General features: G+C 36.7%; 1 protein-coding gene across 5 annotated transcripts in view; it reads left to right on the plus strand.

Annotated features, from left to right (window-relative positions):
* The first annotated feature begins 1,337 nt into the window (after positions 1-1,337).
* Positions 1,338-22,609, plus strand: part of CCDC152 (coiled-coil domain containing 152) — a 31,160-nt gene continuing 9,888 nt past the window's right edge. The window contains exons 1-4 of one of the 5 annotated variants that reach the window (XM_047730398.1): positions 1,338-1,426; positions 3,713-3,806; positions 5,527-5,632; positions 11,061-11,129. In XM_047730398.1, the coding sequence (XP_047586354.1) occupies positions 3,720-3,806; positions 5,527-5,632; positions 11,061-11,129 (262 nt within the window). In that variant the 5' untranslated portion in view covers positions 1,338-1,426; positions 3,713-3,719. Of the gene's footprint in view, positions 1,427-1,841; positions 2,199-3,712; positions 3,807-5,526; positions 5,633-11,060; positions 11,130-22,609 lie in introns of those variants that run through there. The other 4 variants (XM_047730397.1, XM_047730400.1, XM_047730401.1 and 1 more) reach the window with 4 other exon arrangements.

The following is a 22,609-nucleotide window of genomic DNA, read 5'->3' on the forward strand; positions in this document are numbered from 1 at the left end:
TTTCAAACTAGAAAAATCAAGTTAAATTTTTCTGACTTCTAGTGTGTTCATTTCTACTGACTCTATGCTAGACACTATGGAGAAATATATATATATACACATATATATGTAAAATAAAGTTTCTTCCCCCAAGGAGCTGACCAAACAGCAGGAAAGCTAGCAATTCAGACGATCCTAATAAAAGCCACAATAAGGCCAGCATGGTCCAAAGTGTAATAGGAACACAGAGCAAGGAAAGGTAGGTCACAGCTGCTATGATCAGTGAATGCCTTATGGAAAAGGTAGCATTTTAGATGGGCCTTAAAGTGGGCTTGTTTCAAAAAGCATTATGATATGGGTTACATGGATTATTCTATTATAGTCTACATGTATCTGCTTGCCAAATTTTGGCTTTCATAGAAAATGAACTTAGTGAAAAATAGCTCTCATTTCCTACTCAAAAAAAAAAAAAAAAGTAGGGGGCACCTGGGTGGCCCAGTTGGTTAAGCATTTGCCTTCAGCTCAGGTCATGATCTCACAGTCCTGGGAAGGAGCCCCCACATTGGGCTCCCGGCTCAGTGGGGAGCCTGCTTTTCCCTCTGCCACTCCCCCAGCTTGTGCTCACTCGCTCTCTGTCAGATAAATAAATAAAATCTTAAAAAGGTGGGGGGAGGGTCAAAGTTGGCAGTGGATACCATTTCAAACTGCTTTTGACCAAAATTTTTAGATTATACTAATATTTTTGAATACTTTATGCCAAGAACTGCATTAAGCTCTTTTAAAATGCATCCTTTCCTTTAGTTGCTGCAACAGCCCCATGAGGTAGGCATTATTATTTAATGTCTATTTTGCGGATTGGAGGCAGGTATACTTAAAAACTGGCCCAGGATCACCCGGCTGATAAACAAGACTTTGGGGCTGGAATCCAGAGTCTATGCCCATAAACCATTAAGTTATCAAGATAAAGCTTTGCAGGTGTAAGAGCAGATCCATTAGCCAACCCTGGACCGCATCTCCATCACCTAGCACAGCCTCTGGTACTTCCTAAGTCTATTTTGTAAGTTTTCTCGAATAAATATAGTTTATTATTTATTAATTCAACAGCGCTGACTCCCTGATCAACTTAAAGCCAATGTGATTTATTCTTTGATGGGGAAATAATTATGGATCTGGCAGCCACTGGGTGTCGAGTCCTGTCCTAGAAACTAGAGGAAACATCTTAGCAGCACGCACTAGATGCTTGAGGGGAGGAGGGCCGAGGAGGTGGAACTCCGTTGGAGGCGCAGGTGGGGCCGGGAGGAACGCGGGCCTGTGGAGGCGGGAACGGACTTCCGGGGAGGGGACAGCCGTGTGGGGCGGACCTGCAGGCGGAGGAGGAGGAGGAGGAGGCGTGGGAAACCGGGGGGAACCTGTGAGCCGAGGCAAGTACGCTCCAGGCTTTTTGTCGGTGGGTTCGAAATTCCCACGTTGCCCTTGGAAATTCTTTTCTTCAACCCCCTCACAGTCTCCCAGCCCCTAGCAGGGTTTTGACCCAGCCACTCCCCGCGGCCCGGGCGTGCACAGCCCGCAGTCGAGCTGGGCTCCGCTGGCCCCCGGGACGCGGGTGGAGGGAGCGGCGCCCCGGGCTTTGCGACTGAGCGAATTCGTGGAGGGCAGCAGGGCGGGGAGAAGAGGTTCCAAGCCCGTGCTCTGGCAGGCGGAGCTCTGGCAGGCGGAGCACAGGCCCCTCGGAGCCCCGTGGGGGAAGGGGGACGGGGAGGGCCCACGCTAGTCGGCAGGGGGGGTGGGGTGGAGGACGGGGCAGAAAGTGGGGCTGTCACCCACCTGAGGGGATCTTTGACGCTGGGAGGCGAAGCTCGCGAGTCAGTCTCTGCTTCTCACCAAAGAATGTGACCGACACGGAATCACCAGCTTGTCACCTAGTTTCAGGAGCAAGAAGGCCGCATCCCCTGGAGACACCTTCGTCAGGAAATTGGAGGGGGAGAGAGGGAGGCTCTGAAAACATCTCGAAATGTACCTGAAATGCACCCAGTGGCTTTTCAGCCCGTGTGACAAACACCCACGAGGGAAAGCATGCAGTAACAGCCCACGGAATATGGGCGATGGTTTTATAAAGAAAAACACTCCAAGAGTCGCATCAGAGCGAAGGAGTTGGGAGATAATCAAGCTGAAACTAAAATGAGTTTAATTCAAGAGCTGGGATCTGAGACAGAACCGAAGTAAAAACTTTTTTATTTAAAATGTTAGGAACCAAAAAAAAAGTTGGGTTAGTTAATTAGTTCAAATTATCCTGTAGTTCTGTTAAAGAATAAGTTTATCAAATAGTGATTTTTAAATTTTACCCCAAAAGGACTTTTGCTGGATTTATTATTGGATGCTATTACAATTATTCCTCTGCTTTAAAGACCAAGTTGTAGCTTCTGAAGGAATTTTGTAGTTTTACTTGAAAATGTGATGAAGGATAATAATTCAATAAACTGAAAATACATAGCTAAAATTCTCACTTAAAAACCACTAATAGTTGTTAATGACATATAATATCAAAAAGAGAAAGGAAATGGGATTTCTTTGCAATGTAACAAATTTTAGAGCAACGCCTGTTCTGATGGACCTCATTTTAAAGAAGAACATGACCCCTAAAATTACTGTAGGTAATTACTTTAGGAATTTACTTACCTTTTACTTTGGACTAGCTGCCGCTGCCACTTTCACACACCAAGCACTGGCACATGCTCTTTCCTCCTTCTAGAACGACTACATTTCAGATTTGTAGTTTCTCCTTCCAATTTGCTTGTGAAAAGCCTAAAGACAAGTGTCCCATACTTTTAGACTGTATTAATCCTAATTCTTCTAGACACTCTTCTCCCCCCAAATGTAAACATTGGCAGTTTTGCAAAAGTCAGTTTCTTCATCCCGACTGGATGAGTTTACCTCTGGAATTCTGTCGAATTTCTTATGATTGGTTCCATAGGATTAAAACCCATTCTTCACTTCAACAGTTAGCTGAAAATCCCCAGAGGAATTTCGGGGACAGGAGCATACATAATTTGGTGTTACCAGGAAATATAGCAAAAAATATTTGTGGCATGATAGTTAACAAATATTTTAAACGTCTTAAAATAAGAATACCTATAGGGGCGCCTGGGTGGCTCAGTGGGTTAAGCCACTGCCCTTGGCTCAGGTCATGGTCTCAGAGTCCTGGGATCGAGCCCCGCATCGGGCTCTCTGCTCAGCGGGGAGCCTGCTTCCTCCTCTCTCTCTCTCTGCCTCTCTGCCTGCTTGTGATCTCTGTCAAATAAATAAATAAAATCTTAAAAAAAAAAGAATACCTATATTTAAAAGTCGCACATCAGATTTAATAATACACCAGATTTTAAGTCCTGTCATACGGATGGCCAGATGAGTTGAACAGTGGCATGGTTTTTTGTGTAATAGGAACAAATAACTTCTACATATACACGTAACATTGCACTAGTTTTAGATTTGCTTAGAGAAAACTTGATTGGGAAAGTCAAGTGGAGAGGAGTGGGGAAGACTAAATGCATTTGACTGTTATTAATAATGAGTATAAGAAAAAATTTCTGAGTATAAGAAATTTCTGAGTGCAATGGAACTCAAGTAGGTGTTCCATGAGTAAAATATAGAAACTTCAGTATTTGAGTTATTACCATTATTATAATGCTTTAGCTTTTGTTTATTTCATCTATTTTTCATCTTATTTACTCTTCACTAGTTTAGACATGAGTGAAAGCAGCGAAGAATGTGTGAAAAAGATTAGCAGTGTGAATCTTGACAAACTTATAGATGACTTCTCACAGATAGAAAAGGTATGTAAAGATATAAAACAGTTGTAGTATAAAAGGAAAAAGTGAAACAGATTTTGCCAGTGGAAGGAGTTGGGGAAAAAAGAAAAATGTACTAAAAAAGATAGTGGAAATATATTTTGCTAAGTCCTTTCTCTCTCATTTTTAAAATCCATATTTAAAATATAGTTGATCTTGAATCATTTATACTAATACATCAAAATGTTCCTGGGACAAGGAAGCAGTTGATATACTTTGGCTACAGTTAAAGGGGAAATATATACTTAAATGTTCAAAATGTCCATAAACCCAGGAATGTTTTAGTAAGAATTGAAATAGACTCATTCCTCAATGTATTACCATTATGACTATTTTTTTTACTTTTTCCTAATCTGGTCCTTTTTCCTTCTCTTTTGCCTAAAAATGGATCCATCTGAGGGACGCCTGGGGACTCAGTGGGTTCAGCCTTGGCCTTTGGCTCAGGTCATGATCTCAGGGTCCTGGGATGGAGCCTGTCTGGGGCTCCCTGCTCATCGGGGAGCCTGCTTCCTCCCCTCTCTCTGTCTGCCTCTCTGCCTACTTGTGATCTCTCTGCCAAATAAATAAATAAAATCTTAAAAAAAGATGTAGGTAGATAAGTGAAAGATTTGAGGAGTGAGTTTGTGAAGCAAAGGTGGGAAGAGGAATAATATCTACCTCTATTTTCTCTCCTATCATTCTTCTCTGTTCCTTCTATTCCTCTGCACAGTGTTGTATGACCATAATAAAATATATAATCATGATGATGGGTATTTTGAGGTAACATTAGGAACTTTTTTTAAAATGATAAACTTGAGTTTTCTTAACCAAGTGACTCTTATCAAAATAAGAGAATAGAGAAAGAAATAAGAGGCATTGTTGGTGGCAGAGGAATTGATGCAAAGTTTTTAGAGATGATTCAGAAATATCTATCCTATCCTTAAATATTTTAAATCAGAAATATCGATTTCTTCATGTGAATGGTATTGTGATTATATTAAGAATTTTATCTCTTAGAGATACAGGTAGATGATGAGATTTATGGATGAAATAATGTCAGGGAGTTGCTTTGAGATAAACTGAGAAGCAGAGAATAGGAAAGTGGGTAGAGATATAGATGATAAAATGAATTGATGATTTTTGAGGCTGTTCCAAGGGTATACGACAGCTATTACACAATGCATAAAGATACCAAAAGGATGTTTATTCATTGTTTATAGTAGCAAAAAAAAGTGGAAATAACACAAATTACAGTATACTCATAAACGAAACTCAATGAAGCTCTTAAAAAGAATGAAGTAGACCTTTATGTGCTTATATAATATCCTCTTCAAGATAACCGTTCTAAGTGGAACACGCAGGTGCAGAATAGAGTATAATATGATTCTTTCCTAGAGTTGTATAGTCATAAAGTATTTCAGAAATATATGTAAGGAGTTGTTAACCAGAGGACTGCGGATTAAATAATTGGAAATAAGGGGATTCAAGTCAAGTCCTATTGATTTTCATAACTCTTTATAACTGTTAGTCTGTTTTAATTTTTCCCATGTTACTTTTAAAATTAAAAATAAATTAGGAAGTTGACTTGCAGAAAATATATGCCAGACTTAATTATTAGACTTTTAGGTATTAAATAGTTTGTATTTTCATTAGTCTTCATGTCATTAGGTAAAAGAAAAAAAAATAGCAGCATTGCTCTGGTAATAATATGTTATTTCTTCTACAGAAAATGATAGAAACCAGTGGAAAGAATAATATACTGGATATACAGTTGGAAAAAACTAACTATTTGTTAAAAGTAATGCAAACAAAAGAGGTCTCAATTAAAGAAGGTTAGTTCTTTGCTGCCTAAAGAAATGCTAATTCTAATGAGAGTATTTTTTTGGAAAACAGTGATTAATATTATACCATATATTTGTAAAATATTTTAAATTTACATAGTTTTCTGGGCTATCATTTCATTTTATCCTTACTGTAGCCCTGATGGATAGGATTTGTATTACCTAAGCCACCTCAGTAATGAAGAAACACCGAATGAAAGAGGTTAATCTATCTGAGGCCACAAAACTAAGAAATGGCAAATCCAAGGCTCAAAACCAAGGATAAAAATAACGGTTGAATTCCTGCCTCACACCAAAAGAAACTTCAGATGGGTCAAAAATTTTAGGGCCCAAAATGAGCTGTTCTAGTCCAAAGCTCTCCCTTTACTTCTGGGACAGCCAGGCCACGTGTACCTCCAAGCTTCCAGCAGCCAGCTACCCTCCCTGCCGTGGCCCTGCTCTTGGTCTATCCTCCTTTGCCCACCTCCTGGCCTGCCAGGAGCCTGAGAGCCTGGGTTCTCTGCAGGACAAGGTGCTGCTCTTTGAGAATGTCGCCTTGCTTTGAGGCACGGTGGTCTGGGACTACACACAGATAAACGAGTTTTAGCTGCACTGGGAGCCCTAAGGCCTGGTAGTGCTTGGCTTCCCTGTGCAACCAGTTCAGGGCATCTGGAGAAGTCAAAAGAGAGCCTGAATTCCCTCAATTTCATCTGGTTGCGCAGTTCATACCTGCAAAGGTTATCAGAAACAAAACTCTGAGAAATTATCACACCCAAGAGGACCCAAACAGACATGATGAATTTATGTCCTGTGGCACCATGAATGGGATTCTGGAATAGAAAAAGAACATAAGGTAAAAACTGAGAAAGCCTGAATAAAACATAGATTTTACTTAATGTATCAACATTGGTTCATTAATTATTTAAAAACATGCCATACTAATGTCGGATGTTATAGGAGAAACTGGGCATAGGATATTTGGCAATTCTCTATAATACCTTCCTGATTTTTCAGGATATATATTTAGTAGAAAACCATACAAAAAAAGTGGGGGGGGGGAATGAAACCACAGAAAAAAAAAATAGAAGAGAATATGGGTTTTTGTGGGGCTTTTGTGTTTGTTTTTTAGTGCAGAGAAGGCCTCTCCAAATGTGACAGTCATCTGATTAAATAAATTATAGCACATTTGAAATACTAAGCATCTGATAAGAATAAAGTAGCTCCATATGATATAGAATAATCTCTAAGATACAGTAAAACAACAGTGTTCACCACAGCATGCTATCATTTTTATGAAAATATCTTTGTACACACAAAACATCCTCTGCCTTACACATCTGTGTATCTCTAGAAAGGTAAGCAGCAGCACCCTGGTAACCGTACTTGCTTTGGGGGAAGGGAGACTGATTAGCCTGGGGCCAGAGATTGGAGAGAGAATCATTTTTCACTATATTCTGTTTCGTGTGTATTTATTATTTGAAAAAAATAATTAAATACCTTTTAAAAATCCAGTTCTACTTATTCTCAATCTGATGGCCTTTTCACTGGATAATACACAGAAGTAAAAGAACTAGTGGGAACAACAGCTTACAGAGCCAAGTGTGTACTAGTTCACTTAGAAAAAACTACATATATGATTTAGATTTCAACAGTAAAGAACGAGACCATCACATTGTATTTTCTGCATTTGATACCAGATAAAGAATTTCTGCCAGTTCAAGATGATAATTGAGAGCCGAGTGCTAAAAAAACCTTTTCATACATAATTGTATTCAACATTTTCAAGTGCTTTGTGAAATAGGTAATATTCAAATTGCTAGTTAATGGTTGACCCTAAATTTGAGCATGTATTTATTAAATTATACAATAGTATAATAAATAGTATAATTAAGAACTAGCTTGATATTCTGAATGCTAATTTTTAAGAATAGGACAGTATTCATTATAAAATCCAACAGAAATGATGTGGGTAAATCTTTGCAAAAAAAAAAAAAAAAGGTTGTTAAAAATGTTTGTTAAATGTTCGTTAAAAGCCATTATTCTAAAATAACGAATGGTGGGGCGCCTGGGTGGCTCAATGGGTTAAAGTCTCTGCTTTCAGCTCAGGTCATGGTCGTGGGGTGCTGGGATGAGCCCCGCATCGGGCTCTCTGCTCAGCAGGGAGCCTGCTTCTCCCCCTCTCTCTGCCTGCCTCTCCGCCTACTTGTGATCTGTCTGTCAAATAAATAAATAAAATCTTTTAAAAAATAATGAATGGTATTCTACCTTAAACAGTTTTTATTGAACCAATTTCCTTTGGGGGGGAAAAAGTGTCAAGAGAGCCACCTTGTGCTCATATTTTGAAATACACATTTAAAAAAATCAGAGTTTCAGTTCCAGGGTTCTGTTTCCAATTTACTGATTATAGTTGGTCTATAATCTATTAACACATATTTTGTGTTATCAGTAAGGATTTAGTCAATAGTTGGCTATTAGTAAAGATTCCAAACTTTATTTTTTTAAGATTTTATGTATTTATTTACAAGAGAAAGAGAGGCAGAGGGAGAAGCAGGCTCCATGCAGAGCGAGAAACCCAATGGGGGACTCGAGTCCCAGGACCGTGGGATCATTACCTGAAATGAAGGCATATATGCCCAACTGACTGAGCCACCCAGGTGCCCCAAACTTTTTTTTTTTAAAGTAAGTTCTACATCCAAAGTGGGGCTTGAACTCACAACCCTGAGATCAAGAGTCACATGCTCTAAAAACTGAGACAGCCAGGTGCCCCAGTAGTTAAGTTTTTGAAGAGTCAAAAGTTGCACTCAGATTTTCAACTGCACAAGAGTCAGCTTCTCTAAGCCCCATGTTACTCAAGGGTCAACTGTACTGAGATAGCTTCAGCCACCGTATTTTATGAATTGCTGGATTATTTCCTCTAGAAGGCAAAAAGAGAAATGATGGCAGAATCTATGCCTCAATTTTTTTTTAAGATACTAAGTAATCACTACATTTATGGTGGGACTCACAACTTAGAACCCTGAGACCAAGAGTCACATGCTTCACTGACTGAGCCAGCCAGGCACCCCCTTAATTTTCTAATCGTAGCAGCTAACATAGCAACATATGAAGTAGGCGATGTCAAATGTGAATTAACCATCATTCTGTTACTAGGGAATACCAAAAGAGGGGGAAAGAAAGGGGGGGGAATGATGGGAATTTTGGGTGGTGGGGATGGTAGAGGGGATGCATGGAGGAGTGAAAAACCACAATAGTAGAACCTTATATCTGCATAAAGATTTTAACTCTACAAAACACTTTCATTAGTTGAAAAAAGTACATAGAGACTCGGTGCAGACCTCTAACTGAAAGGCGAAGTTTTTCATTCTCCCCTCACAGTAGTGGTTCTTTCCTTCAGTCAATAAATAAAAATACCATTGAACACCTATGAAATAGTCACCATGTTAGATGACAGAAATATCAGAGTTAATAAGAAATGATCTTTACCTGAAAGAGTTCATTGTCTAGTGAGAGAAGCCACAAACAACTAAAATGAAATGAGCAAAGGAAAGGAGGTATATACAAATTCCTGAGAGACAGAGGAGAGAAATAAAAATAACAGTGTTGAATGTTTGTGAATAAATTCAGAAAGTATTGTTTTCTCATTTGGTTGTCAGAACCATCATATATATGAAACTAGTCTTATATGTGAGGGAGGAAGGGTATTATCCATAGTTTTATTTTACAGATAGAGAATGTAAAGATCAAACAGGTTAAGTAGATTGTCCAGGGTGTCATAGCTAGAGAGTGAAAAAGAGGAAACTCTATTCTTGTCCCTTAGACTCCAAGTTTCATGGTTTCATCAGCATATCCTATAATTCCTAAGGAAGTAGTGAAAAGCAGATTAACAGCAGGATTTGAAATGGGGAAAACCTATGTTCAAGTCCATCCCTTCCATTTACTAACTCTGGAATCCTGGGCAAGTAACCGAACTTCTATGGGTGACTGCCCCCCTCTTTATAAAATCAGGCTAATAATACCAACCTCTCAGAAGCATTTTGAATACTAATTGGGGTAATGTTTATAATGTACTTAGTGTAATGCCTGGCAGAATGAACGTTCAATAATTGGTATTATTTTTATACTAGATAACTTTTTGTTATTAGATACAAATACATTATTTAATATTTAACTATCAAAACAGATGCCCAGCTAGAACGTCAGTCAGCATGTCATATGGGTGCATACTGGCTGAATGTCCATCTTGGGCCTCTAAAACTGAGTGAAAGAGAAGACTCAATATTTATTAGCTGTTAAGCCAAGTACATTCAGTTGAAATTGTCCTACTTTTAAAAAAAAAAATTGTACTTCAACTTTACAAGTTAAGATTTTAAAGATATTAATTTACTCTTTTGTGAACTTTTCATCACTATGTATTTAGCTAGTGTAATTGTAAACTTAAACTAGTGCAACCTGCGCTCCCAAAGCTTCAGTAAAAATTCAGTAGGAATCACTATCAGAAAGAATCTTTCTCTGATTCTGTTCCTGCCCTCTTTCCAGGGCCTCAAACCAATTCATATTTTCAGCCCTCTTCTAGAGTGCTCCTGGGCTGGTCTTCTTTGTGATAGTAAAGTAGTTAAGTTCTAGTCTTTACTGCCTGACTGCTGGGGTTCAAGTTGTAGCTCTACCACTTATAACTAGTAAGTGTGACCTTGGGCAATTTACTAAACTTCTGCGTGTCCGTTTCCTCAGAGGTAAAATGAAACAAATATTAGGACCTACCGCTCAGGGTTAGGAGGGCTAATTTATTCAATATTTGCAAAGCACTTAGAATAGCAATATAATGTTATTTTCAGGCCAGAGCTTTACCACCCTTTTCTTGCTTCAGTTTACTATAATATTGACTGTCTATCAATCAGTCACCCAGCAAATATTTATGGAGTGTCTGCTATGGACCACAGCTACTCTAAATACTAGGAAGAAATGTGAACAGAACAGAAAATAGTCCCTGATATCCTGGGGCTTACAGCCAAGTGGACTGCTTGACTTACAAAAGTTTCCATCTCTGTTGCTACCCACTAAAGGTTTATCTATTGCTAGTTATAACCAAGAGTATATTGAAAACTTATATTCACATGACAGGGTGTAAAAGCTTTCAGTGAAGGCCCCAGACATGTCCAAGTATACCTTCGTTCTAGGGCAAATATTTCTAAAGCATATGGAGTGGGGGATCCTTCCTATGCTGAATTTATTGTAGGTAGAAAACTCATGACCAAATCCCAGGATGCACTTGACTTAAAGGGTGATTAAAAAGTACTTATTAAATTATCTTTAAATTATCGACTTTGAGATTGCTAGTTGCCTTAAGATCTCATAATTATCAATTAAGTATTTTAAGCCTTTCAACTTTGAGACAATAGTTCTAAAATAAAAACAATTTTCAAATATGTCTTTCATATTTTAGAATGTGCTACTCTTCATAATATGATAAAAGGGCTACAACAGACCATTAAATCTCAACATGATTTGAGAGGTAAGTTAGAAAAAATTCTCTAAAAATATGTTATATTTGAGTAGCTTTAAAAATAGTTTTTACATCATTAACCGTAAGTTTCTTCTAATCTGTTCTTGTTAAATTCATCAGCTAATGACAAGACTCCTCACCAGCAAATCATACTTTCCTAAATTATTATGAAATAAATACTACCCTGAGCAGGACAATTCAGTCTGATTCTGACAGGGACATCAAGGGGGATGTTTTATAATTGGTCATAATAATTCTATTTTCAAAAGTTTAGGAATATATTTATTCTTGGGGGTACTCTTGGTCTTTAAAGACCTTGTGTTCAGTTTTGAAGGGTAGTTACTTACTAGTAGTTACATGATGAATATACTACTCAAACTGCATGATAGTTTGCTACTTAATTTTCATCATAAATGAGGCTATGTTTGTGTAAATGAAGCCAACATCTCCGCTTACCTTATTTTTGCTAGTCATGCTAACCCAGTGTGCTTGTTCATTGACAAAATGCGCAAAGAAAACAAGTGTTTTGTCCTGTTCTGATTTAACTACAGTGCATTGTTTATGAGATTTTCTTCTACTGTGTTGATTAAATGAAACTGCCTTCAGAGTCCCTCCCAATAGAAAACTCACATGAAACAAGAATTTTTCATTTTAGTCCTTTTTTATCAGAAAGTACTTTACATATGGAAGTGAAACATAATAATCTTACACATCATATATTTGCTTTGGCATGTTATTCCTTATTTTTTGAATGTTCTAATTGAGATTTATCTTTAGGAATTACTATTCTTACTCCCCCCCACCATTGTTTTACCTTAAAATATTTCCTCAAGGGTTGATGGAACAAATATAAAAAATTGTATTAAAAGACTTGACATTTACACTGTCAAAACAGCATCTGCAGTACAGAAAGGATTCATTTTCCTATCGATACACCACTAAAAGCTGTTGTGGAGATCAGGAAAGGTAATAGATGGGGAACAACACCATCTCCAATGCCTGTTCTTTTGGCTGAGTCCCGCAGACTTCTGATCCTCTGAGGTCCCACAGATTTTCACTTTTTGGCTCTAGCAATCTGCTCACTTTTTTCAGCATTTGAATCCCATCCCACACCTAGTTTGGGCTTTAATTTTCCCATCTCAATGCTGAGGTTCAAAACAACTTTTCCCTTCTCTGTGACTAAATACACCTAACTGCATTTTAGAAGTTGTGAATCTTCATAATCCTTACAGTCCTCTTATTCTAGGATTCAAATGGTATTTAACTTTTTCCAGGATTTTGTTCAAATAAAACATCTACCAGAAAGTAAAGTTACTTTGAAGCCCCAGAAAGTTAATGTTTTATATATTCATTACTGAATTACGATTATTTTTGTAAAAAAATATATCAAATATTGATCAATGGTCAAGAATACAATCTTTTCACAGGTATAACATCCTCTCTTTGAAGTAATGTGTGTTTGGAGTTTAAAGCATGGACATGTGTCCTTAGAGTATGATTCATCACAATATATCAAATGATAGGGATTTTTCCTATATTACTGTATATTATATGCTAGTTTAGGAGAACCTCAGTAATTCATTGTATGAAAGATAGTGTCATTCTGCCATCTAGCTTATGGTTAGTTACTACCAGGGCAAAGAAAACAAGATTCAGAGATTTTTGTTCATTAGAAGAGAATTCAGAAATTTAAGAACTCAAACACATGGGCGTACCTGGGTGGCTCAGTTGTTTAAGTGTCTGCCTTTGGTTTAGGTCATGGTGCCAGGGTCCTGGAATGGAGCCTGGCATCAGGCTCCCTGATCAGCAGGAAGCCTATTTCTCCCTCTCCCACTCGCCCTGCTTGTGTTCCTTCTCTCGCTGTGTCTTTCTCTGTCAAATAAATAAATAAAATTCTTAAAAAAAAAAAAATTCAAACACATGGGCAGGGTGTTGTGGAGAAAAGAAACACAAGAAATCAGCTGTAAATACAGAGCTTCACTAAAATCAGTGGAATTCAAGCTTACTTTTTGCCAATTATCTCTAGATAATTTCTTGCAATTTAATATTGCTTTCTTTTTTCTTGTCTGAACTAAACCTGAATAACTTAGATGTATTTAGGTCCATACTCTATCAACGTAGGTTTCCAGAAAGACATTGATTTTGTATAGTAAAGTTGTATTATACATAACAATCAATCATAGTAAGCAAAATGATCAAAATTGATCACTGATCAGAATGTTTTTAAAAGGACAATAGCACATGGTTGAGTGCTATTCTATGAAAGAATAATCTGAGAAAGTAAGCTAATCAATGATTAGTTTTCTCCTAAAGAAAAAAGTATTGCTCGAATTAAAAGTAGTTTGAAAAATATAGAAATACTTCTTTCAACACACAATTTAACATGTTAGCTTCTATTATATCCTTGGAAAAATGCTACATTTATATAAGTACATTCTATGTGGGGAAATGATCTGCTGTGAGTATATATTTCAGAACCTTCATTATTTAAAAATTGCCTCCTTCCAAAAGAGATTTGCTAAAGACACATTAAAAGAAACCTAAGCACAAAATCCATAAACAAGACCAATTACATAATTTGCAGGGCCCCACGCAAAAGTGAAAATGTGAAGCCCAATGTGCAAAAGTTAGGGGAAAAGTAACATTACAGGTTCTAAAACATAAGCTCTCTGCTTGGCAGGGAGCCTGCTTCCTCCTCTCTCTCTCTGCCTGCCTCTCTGCCTACTTGTGATTGCTGTCTGTCAAATAAATAAAATCTTCAAAAATAAGGTTCGAAAATATAGAGCTTTTTTTCTTCTGTGGTCTCTCTCAACTTGCCAGGGTTTTGTACTTTCTGTTAATGTTGCTCTAGGCAAAAAATAAATAAAAATTTTTAACTAGGAGCATTAATATTACCATTCATCTTTGTATTGTACATGCCGGTTTTAAATTTAAATTTAAATTTTAATTTTAAAAAAGATACATAATTCACAAAAGCACACAACTAATACTTCATAGTTTGTACATGCACATGCACATCTGTTTCATTCTTACCATAATAGTGAAAATGCTGCACAGAACTAGCTAAACCATTTATTATTCATTTTACTTCTTGGTCCCTGCACATTATACCAATACTCCCCACCTTCACTTCCCAATGAACAAAGAACTAAAAGGAAAAGGAACTATGAATTTTCCTATCTTTCTCTTTCCTTTCATGTCCTCCTTTTAAGCATAATTATATGGTTAATAGAGGGAAATAACAATTAACCAAGGATATGATAGAGCTGCTTGGTCATTCATGTTTCTTAGAATGCTATTGCTTTCTTCATTTGAAACAAGTTCTACGTCAAAAGAAAATAAGGGCCCTTACTCACTCAGTTGTAGATGGAACATGTTTACCTTGTACTTTTGAGTTTTGCTGAGCTCCCAGGCATCCTAAGTCCACCAGAATTCTGTGCTCCTGGGGCATTGCAAATACAGTGTATGAATGTAGTGGCAAGGAGCAGTGGACCTGGACAATGTCCTTACCTTCTCTGCTTGCACACATGCTCCATTGTCCCACTGGAACTTACTTAATAATTTGGTCTCTGAACTTACATTTTTAAGTTCAAAGACCCTATTGTTAAGAAAGTCTAGACATTGAAGGCAAGATGTTAAAGCTAGGATAGCCCCCTTCTGAGGGCAGGGTCCCATGCAGCTGCACAGATTGTACATGGATAACGCAAGCCCTGCTGATGATGAATAAGAAGAGAGTTAGGAAAATACTTTGATCAGAAGCCTAAAGTAAGGGGTACTTGCTTCAATATAGCACAAAAGTTAACACTAAATCTTCTAGAAACCAAGGCGAAACAAAATAAGACAAAGAACAACTTGGGCAGTTATATAACTATTAATTTCCTATTTAAAAAATAATAAAAACACTCAGTTAATTAAAAGACAAAAACTTTTCCAGGAAATGAGTTAATGCTGCTGGAGGAGAGTTCCGGTTTAAATCAACACAGCCTTGGGGCACCTGGGTGGCTCAGTGGATTAAAGCCTCTGCCTTTGGCTCAGGTCATGATCCCAGGGTCCTGGGATCGAGCCCCGCTTCCGGCTCCCTGCTCAGTGGGGAGCCTGTTTCCCCCTCTCTCTGTCTCTGTCTGCCTCTCTGCCTACTTGTGATCTCTGTCTGTCAAATAAATAAAATCTTTTAAAAAAAATAAATCAATCAACACAGCCTTAATTCAGGCAACCATGTAAGGAACTTTAATGTACAACTATCTAGCTCATTATGGAATGAAATTATTACAAAGCTAAGCAATCCAATCATCAATGACCTTAAAAAAAAAGGCAACTCACTGTAATCATATAATGAATACAAAGATAATGTACACTTAAGGACCTCCCAGTTCAATACCGAGGGAGAATAACTAATTTTAGCAAAATTGTATCACGAAATTTAGAGTCCAAGAGGATAAAATGAATTTTACCTAGGCCAGAGAATATCAGGACCAGGCGGACTCTACAATGATGCAAAATACTATTTGAATTTACAGATACTCCAGCCAGAGCAGCAAGAGCCTTACACCTCAGGGGGGTAGCCAGAGTGGGAATCCGTGTTTGAAAATCTAACCTAGACTCTGGTAGGGTGATGAAAACACAAGAGTGCCAGTGATAATCTGTGTTGTTTGTACTACAAATGAAAGGCAACATAGAGCCAACTGAAGTGTAATAAAATATTAAGGAAGTTAGCTATTTCTTCAGTAGATGGCTTTAGTTCAGATAAGTTCTGTGGTTCTATTTAGCATAATTATAAATGTGCCTAAGTCAGATAATATGCAAGTAGTTTAACATTTAGATGGGTTAATCAGTTTTTCTGGCAGAGGGAAGATTTCTTGTTAAAATGTCAGTTTTCCTCAAGTTAATATATACATTTAATTCCATTTTAATTAAAATTCTAAACTGGCGATGGGGGAAATTGTATAAAATAATCCTCAGGCTCATTTGACAGAAGAAACAAATAAGAAAACTGAAAAATAAGAAGAATGTGGAAGAGGGGGAGTTTTGTTACCAGGTAATGACATGCTTTGAAACTGCTATAATGAAATCAATATGGTATTGGCATGGAAATTGAAAACTACATCCCCAGAAAGAATAGAGAACTAGATTCTAGAAACAGGCCCAAATATTTGTTAATGTAATATATGACACAAGAAACAAAATTTCAATTTGTTGGAAAAAGAATGGCATTTTAACATATGGTGCTAGCACAACTAGCTTTCATCTGGAAGAAAAGAAAGTTGGACTCTTTCCCACCACATTAAAAATAAATTCCAGATGGATAAAGCTGCAGTGTAAAAAAGAACAATAAAAACGTAAAAGAAAATTCAGGATATAACTTTGCTGTATGCAGGATACAACCTAGAGCTGTGGGGTGTCTTCTTAATCAATCCGGAAACCTCAGATACTACGTGAAGAAGAAAAAAAGAAAGGACCTAACTGACTTTCCTAACAATAACACAACAAAAGTACAAACAACAGAGGCGCCTGGGTGGTACAGTCAGTAAAGCCTCCAATTCTTGGTTTTAATTTAGTTCAGGTCATGATCTCAGGGTCTTGAGATCAAGCCCCCCATCAGGATCTGCACTCAGTGTGGAATCTGAGTTTCTCTTGACCTCTCCCTCTGCCCCTCCCCTCTACTCTTCTCTCTCTTTCTAAAATAAATAAATCTTTTTTTTTTAAAAAGGTAAGAACAAAAACAAAACAACTTTACATGTTATTTTGTCACAGAAAAGTAAAAAGAAAGTAATTTATTTGAAAAACAATGTTTTCAAATAAAAATGTTTCCAAATATTAAAAACAACATATTTTCAAATAAAAATTTTAAAAACTGCATTGGTATTTGAAAACATACTGTTTTTGAAAACATTTGAAAATTGTGAAAATTATGAAAAATATGAAAATTATATAATACATAAAATATTATTTTACATATATAATATAAAATATTATGAAAATTATTGAAAAATATCTAATTTTTCCAAAAGTATTTGAAAATATTTGAAAAAAGTGTGTTTTCAAATACCAATGCAGTTTTAAAATTTTTTATTTAAATTCAATTTAGATAACATAAACGGCATTATTAGTTTCAGGGGTAGAATTTAGTGATTCATTGGTTGCATATAACACCTAGTGCTCATCACATCCTGTACCCTCCTTAATGCCCATCACCCAGTTACCCCATCCCCCCAACCACCTCCCCTCCAGCAACCCTCAGTTTCCTTCAGTTGAGAGTCTCTTATGGTTTGCCTCCTTCTCTGTTTTCATCTTATTTTATTTTTCCTTTTATTGCCCTATTTAATTTATATCTACAATATACAACGTGTTCTACAAATTGACCAGCAGGGATAAATAGAATTTTTTATATGGGTAAAATATATGAATAAAATTACGGAAATTGTGATGCGTGGGTGGCTCAGTCATTAAGCATCTGCCTTCAGCTCCAGTAGTAATCCCAGAGTCCTGGGATCAAGCCCCCCATAAGGTTGCCTGCTTGGCGGGAAGCCTGCTTCTCCCTCTCCCACTCCACCTGCTTGTTTTCCCTCTCTCACTGCATCTCTCTCTGTCAAATAAAATCTTTAAAAATATGTATGGAAATGTGTATATGTATGCATATGTATGATCCAGAGGTTAAGTGCAAGGGGAAAAACTGATAAACACAATTACACCAGGGCTGTGGAAGTGGGAGAAAGGAGGAGGAAAAAAAGAGGGAGAAGAAGGCAGAAAGAAAATGAAAGAAAGAGAAGGGAAGAGTGTCCTAAAAGAAACTCAGCATGTATGATAGATCCTATTTATATAAAATCATAAAAATGTATGTAGATATATGCATAGAAAAATTGCAGACTTGAAGGAATGTCCATTTTTAGGAAATATTTTTTTGCAAAGTAATATATATAATATAATTTTATATTGGTAAAAAACAAAACCAGTACAAATGTATGATATGTTTATAAATACATTAGCTGAGAGAAAAGTTTTGAAAAAATACAGATAAGGCTGCTAATATTGATAACTTCGGTGAAGTAAGTGGTCAAGGAAGGTGTATAGAGATTATTAGCTTCCCTTTACAGATACTTCACTTACTAAGAGAAGCAAGTATACTTTTATAAATTAGAAAACATCAAATACATTTTCTTTCATCTTTCAGTAATGGATGATTCAACATTTCCAATAGATACATAGGTATCAGTTGCCTAGTTAGCACAATGTTTTTTAGGCAGCGTCCAGCCCTTAATTATTGTGACAAAACGAAACAAAACAAACAAATTTTAAAAACCTTAAACTTAAATCATATAAAACTGAATAACAGAAAGTAAAACTCCTGTGTTATTATAGAGATCAAAATCCTCTAAAATCTCCAGTTTTCCTAATTCTAAAATACATACATTCTACTAACAAGACACATTTCACCACTATCAGGTTACAAGACTATTGTGTCCCCATGGTTTGACAATCCAACTGGAGTGGGAGTGGGTACATGTGGTGATGAGCACTGTGTGTTATATGCAACTAATGAATAGTTGAACACTACATCGAAAACTAATGATGTACTATATGCTGGCTAATTGAACATAATAATAAAAGAATAAATAAGTAAGAAATAAGTAATAAAGGAATGGGAATGGGGAGGGGGAAATATATCTGAAATCATTTGTTCTAAAAGCAGTAGTATAAGCTAAGTATGTTAGTTGAAAATATCTTCAGATTATTCGTGCTCTTCATCCAAGGAAACATCAGTTATCCAACATTTTTTATAAAACTGAAGCTACCATCAAGATTAAGCTCTTCAGGGATGCCTGGGTGGCTCAGTTGGTTAAGCGGCTGCCTTCGGCTCAGGTCATGATCCCAGCGTCCTCGGATCGAGTCCCACATTGGGCTCCTTGCTCGGCAGGGAGCCTGCTTCTCCCTCTGCCTCTGCCTGCCACTCTGTCTGCCTATGCTCACTCGCTCTCCCTCTCTCTCTCTGACCAATAAATAAATAAAATCTTAAAAAAAAAATTAAGCTCTTCATTTTTAAATATGACCCTTTAATAGATAACTTTCCCATCTGTCTGATCACAGCCTTTAAAAGCAAATTGATTTTAGATTTTTATTGTCATTGTAATGTTGTGATTTAATGGATATTCATGTTACTCATCATCTTCCCCTGTAAACATAGTTCTGGGGTTTCCCCTTCTGCCCCAAAATACTTCTATTCTCCCATTACCAGGACTCCAGACTTTGCAGTTATTGTTTATTCTCTCTCTCCAACAATATCAATTTTACCCACAAAACACATATTCATAACCTCTTACCTATGCTTACGCAATGGTTTCATATGTGGACTCCATTTCTAAGGTCTCCTCTCAACATTACTATATTGCAAGACAAAACTTTCTAAAGCATTATTCAGATAATATAAAAAACCTTTAATGATTTGTTACTGCTGTGACTAGTTTTTGATAATATTAAGACTGTAGGAAGAAAGTGTAATTGGATATTGAGTGAGACTTGTCCTGTTAAAGTGAAATTGGTAACTAGGGCCCAAGATTTAAAAAAAAAAATTAAGCTAAATATTTCCACATTCTAAAGAGAGAGCTGCTAATATGTTATCAAAACTTAGGGTGATTAAGGAGGGCACATGATGTCATGAGACCATCAAGAACTGATGAATTGTTGAACACTACATCTGAAAATAATGATGTGCTGTGTGTAGGCTAATTGAATTTAAATTTAAAAAAAAAAGTTAGGGTGAACCCAGGCTCTCTATTATATTAGCCAAAATAAAGGGCAAAAAACCCCATACAATTTAAAGAGACAGAGCAAGTGTCTGTCATGAAGTCACATGATATGGAGACATGGCAGAGATGTTGGAATTACCGGACTAGAATTTTAAAACAACTATAATTAATATGCTAAGGATTGTAATGGATCAAGTAGCATGCAATAAAATACTGGCAATACAAGTAAGAGAGATGGAAATCCTAAGAAAGAAACAAAAAGGAATGCTAGAGACTAGAAACACTATAACAGAAATGAAGAATGGTTCAGTAGGCTTATTACTACAACAAAGTGGAATTCATCTCAAGTATGCAAGACAGGCTTAACATTAAAAAATCCATTAATTTAATCCAGAACACCAACAGACTGAAAAGATGATCATATTAGTAGATGCAGAAAAACTATTTGACAAAATCCAACACCCATTCATGCTTAAAAATAAATAAACTCTGTAAACTAGGAATAGAGGGAATGTACTCAACTTGATTAAAAAATCTATAGAAGTCTACAGCTAACACCATAACTTAGTGCTGAGAAATTTGAGGCTTCCTACTAAGATCAGGAATAAGGCAAAGAGCCTATCTCACCACTCCTTTTCAACATTGAACTAGAAATTCTAGTTAATGCAATAAGACAAGAAAAGGAAATAAAAGGTATACAGATTGGGAAGGAAGAAATAAAACTGTCTTTGTTCAGAGATGACAATATCATCTATGTAGAAAATCCAAAAGATATGAAAAAAGGAAAGAAAAACCTGGAACTAATAACCAATTATGGCAAGGTTGCAATATACAAGGTTCATATATAAAAGTCAATTGCTTTCTTATATACCAGCAGTGAATAAGTGAATTTGAAATTAAAACCACAATACTATTTACATTGACAGCCCCAAAATGAAATATTTAGGTATACATATAACAAAATATGCACAAGATCTATATAAGGAAAACTACAAAACTCTGAAGTAAATAAAAAAAGAACTAAATAAATGGAAAAATAGTCCATGTTCACAGATAGGAAGACTCAATATTGTCAAGATGTCAGTTTTTCCCAACTTGATCTATAAATTCGGTGTGATCCCAATCAAAATTCTGGCAAGTTATTTGTGGATATCAACAAACTGATTCTAAATAATACAGAACTGGAATTATTGTTACCCAGATCTAGTGTCTGATTCAGCCTTGTCATTGGTCCTAGTTAATCACTGAACTCAAGCTCTGGTCTCTATTTCACAATGGTTTTGAATTAGTCTTGGTGCCATGCCTACTCCTGGCCTAATTTTAGCTTTGAGCACCATTTATGTCTGGCTTAGGTGCAGATCCTGGCTCTGTTTTGAACGCTTATCACACACACCATATCAGAATGGGTTTTTTGCTGATCTAAGTATATCGGCTTTTCCTTAAAACACCTAGAAGTTAACAAGAATGAGTATAGGAAACTGTCAGGCTCTGCTCCTTCATCATCCTGTGTCAGGAGAGGGCTTTTGGTTATATATAAAAAGCTGTCCACTATGATAGGTCTGAAACAACAGGGCAAATTAAAGATGCAAAACCATATTTTAATACATTTCATTTTTTAATTTAAGTTTTACATGAATAGACATTAAGTAAATATAACTATGCTCTCAGTAATGTTGCTGTAGGATAAAACTCTCCTCCCTTTTTAGCTTAGATATCTAGCTTAGAATATCACTTATCATCTTTGGGAGTGGTTTTATTTCCCTTACCCATTCTGTAATACCAGTGAGACTAATCCTCAAATATGGATCAATCCAAATACATTACAGACCCATATTAATTATAAATCTCAGTTTCAATTATACCCTTCATTTATCCTGGCTTTTCAAACTTTTCACTCTTTGAAACCCCAACTTTAAATGTTTCTCTTTCAAGTTATTTTACTTCCTATTTCACAGGAAAAAAATGAAAGCTGTCAGACATAAACTACCTCATCCTTTTTTATAGATTTTTATTTGAGAGTGAGAGAAAGAACACGAACTGGCGGAGGAACAGCAGGAGAAGCAGACTCCCTACTGAGCAGGGAGCCCAGATGATTCCTGAGCCATCCAGGGATTCCAGGATCATGACCTGAGCTAAAGGCAGCTGCTTAATGACTGAGCCCCTCAAGTACCCCCATAAACTACCTCATTCTTATCATCTACTACCTCTTCTTCCCACCACACCCTTCCCAAATATATATATATACCTGGACATATCCTTACTATCTTCCTTCTTCACTTAAAAAAAAAAAAAATCCTTCTCCCCATCCAAAGTTAACTCTTCCACTTGGGTTTAACTCTTGTCTCTCTTCTGGGGTATTATATCTTCAATTGTCCCCTTTTCTCTGTTTTTCATTTCTCTCTTTCTGCTGTCCATCCCTCTCAGCATTTAAACAACTCAGATTTCTCCCATCTCTTAAACAAGAAAACAATGTTTCCTTGACTTTGGATTTATTCCTTCCGATTGCCCTCACTCTTTCCTTTTACAATCAAACCTCAAAGGAATGGTCTGTACTCACTATCCATTTCCTCATCTTCATGTAGTTTTCATCTTCAGGTGGTCCTCAACTTAAAACAGTTGGGCATTTCCCAAAGTTTTCAGATTCTAAGTGCTTTCATTTGATCTTTTTATTGCATTTATTGCCATTGATTATGACCCCTCTAACCTCTCCTTTTTTATCATCACTCTTCTGCATCTCTGGACGCTTTT

Source organism: Lutra lutra, chromosome 5 (assembly GCF_902655055.1).
Source record: "Lutra lutra chromosome 5, mLutLut1.2, whole genome shotgun sequence".
NCBI lineage: Eukaryota > Metazoa > Chordata > Mammalia > Carnivora > Mustelidae > Lutra > Lutra lutra.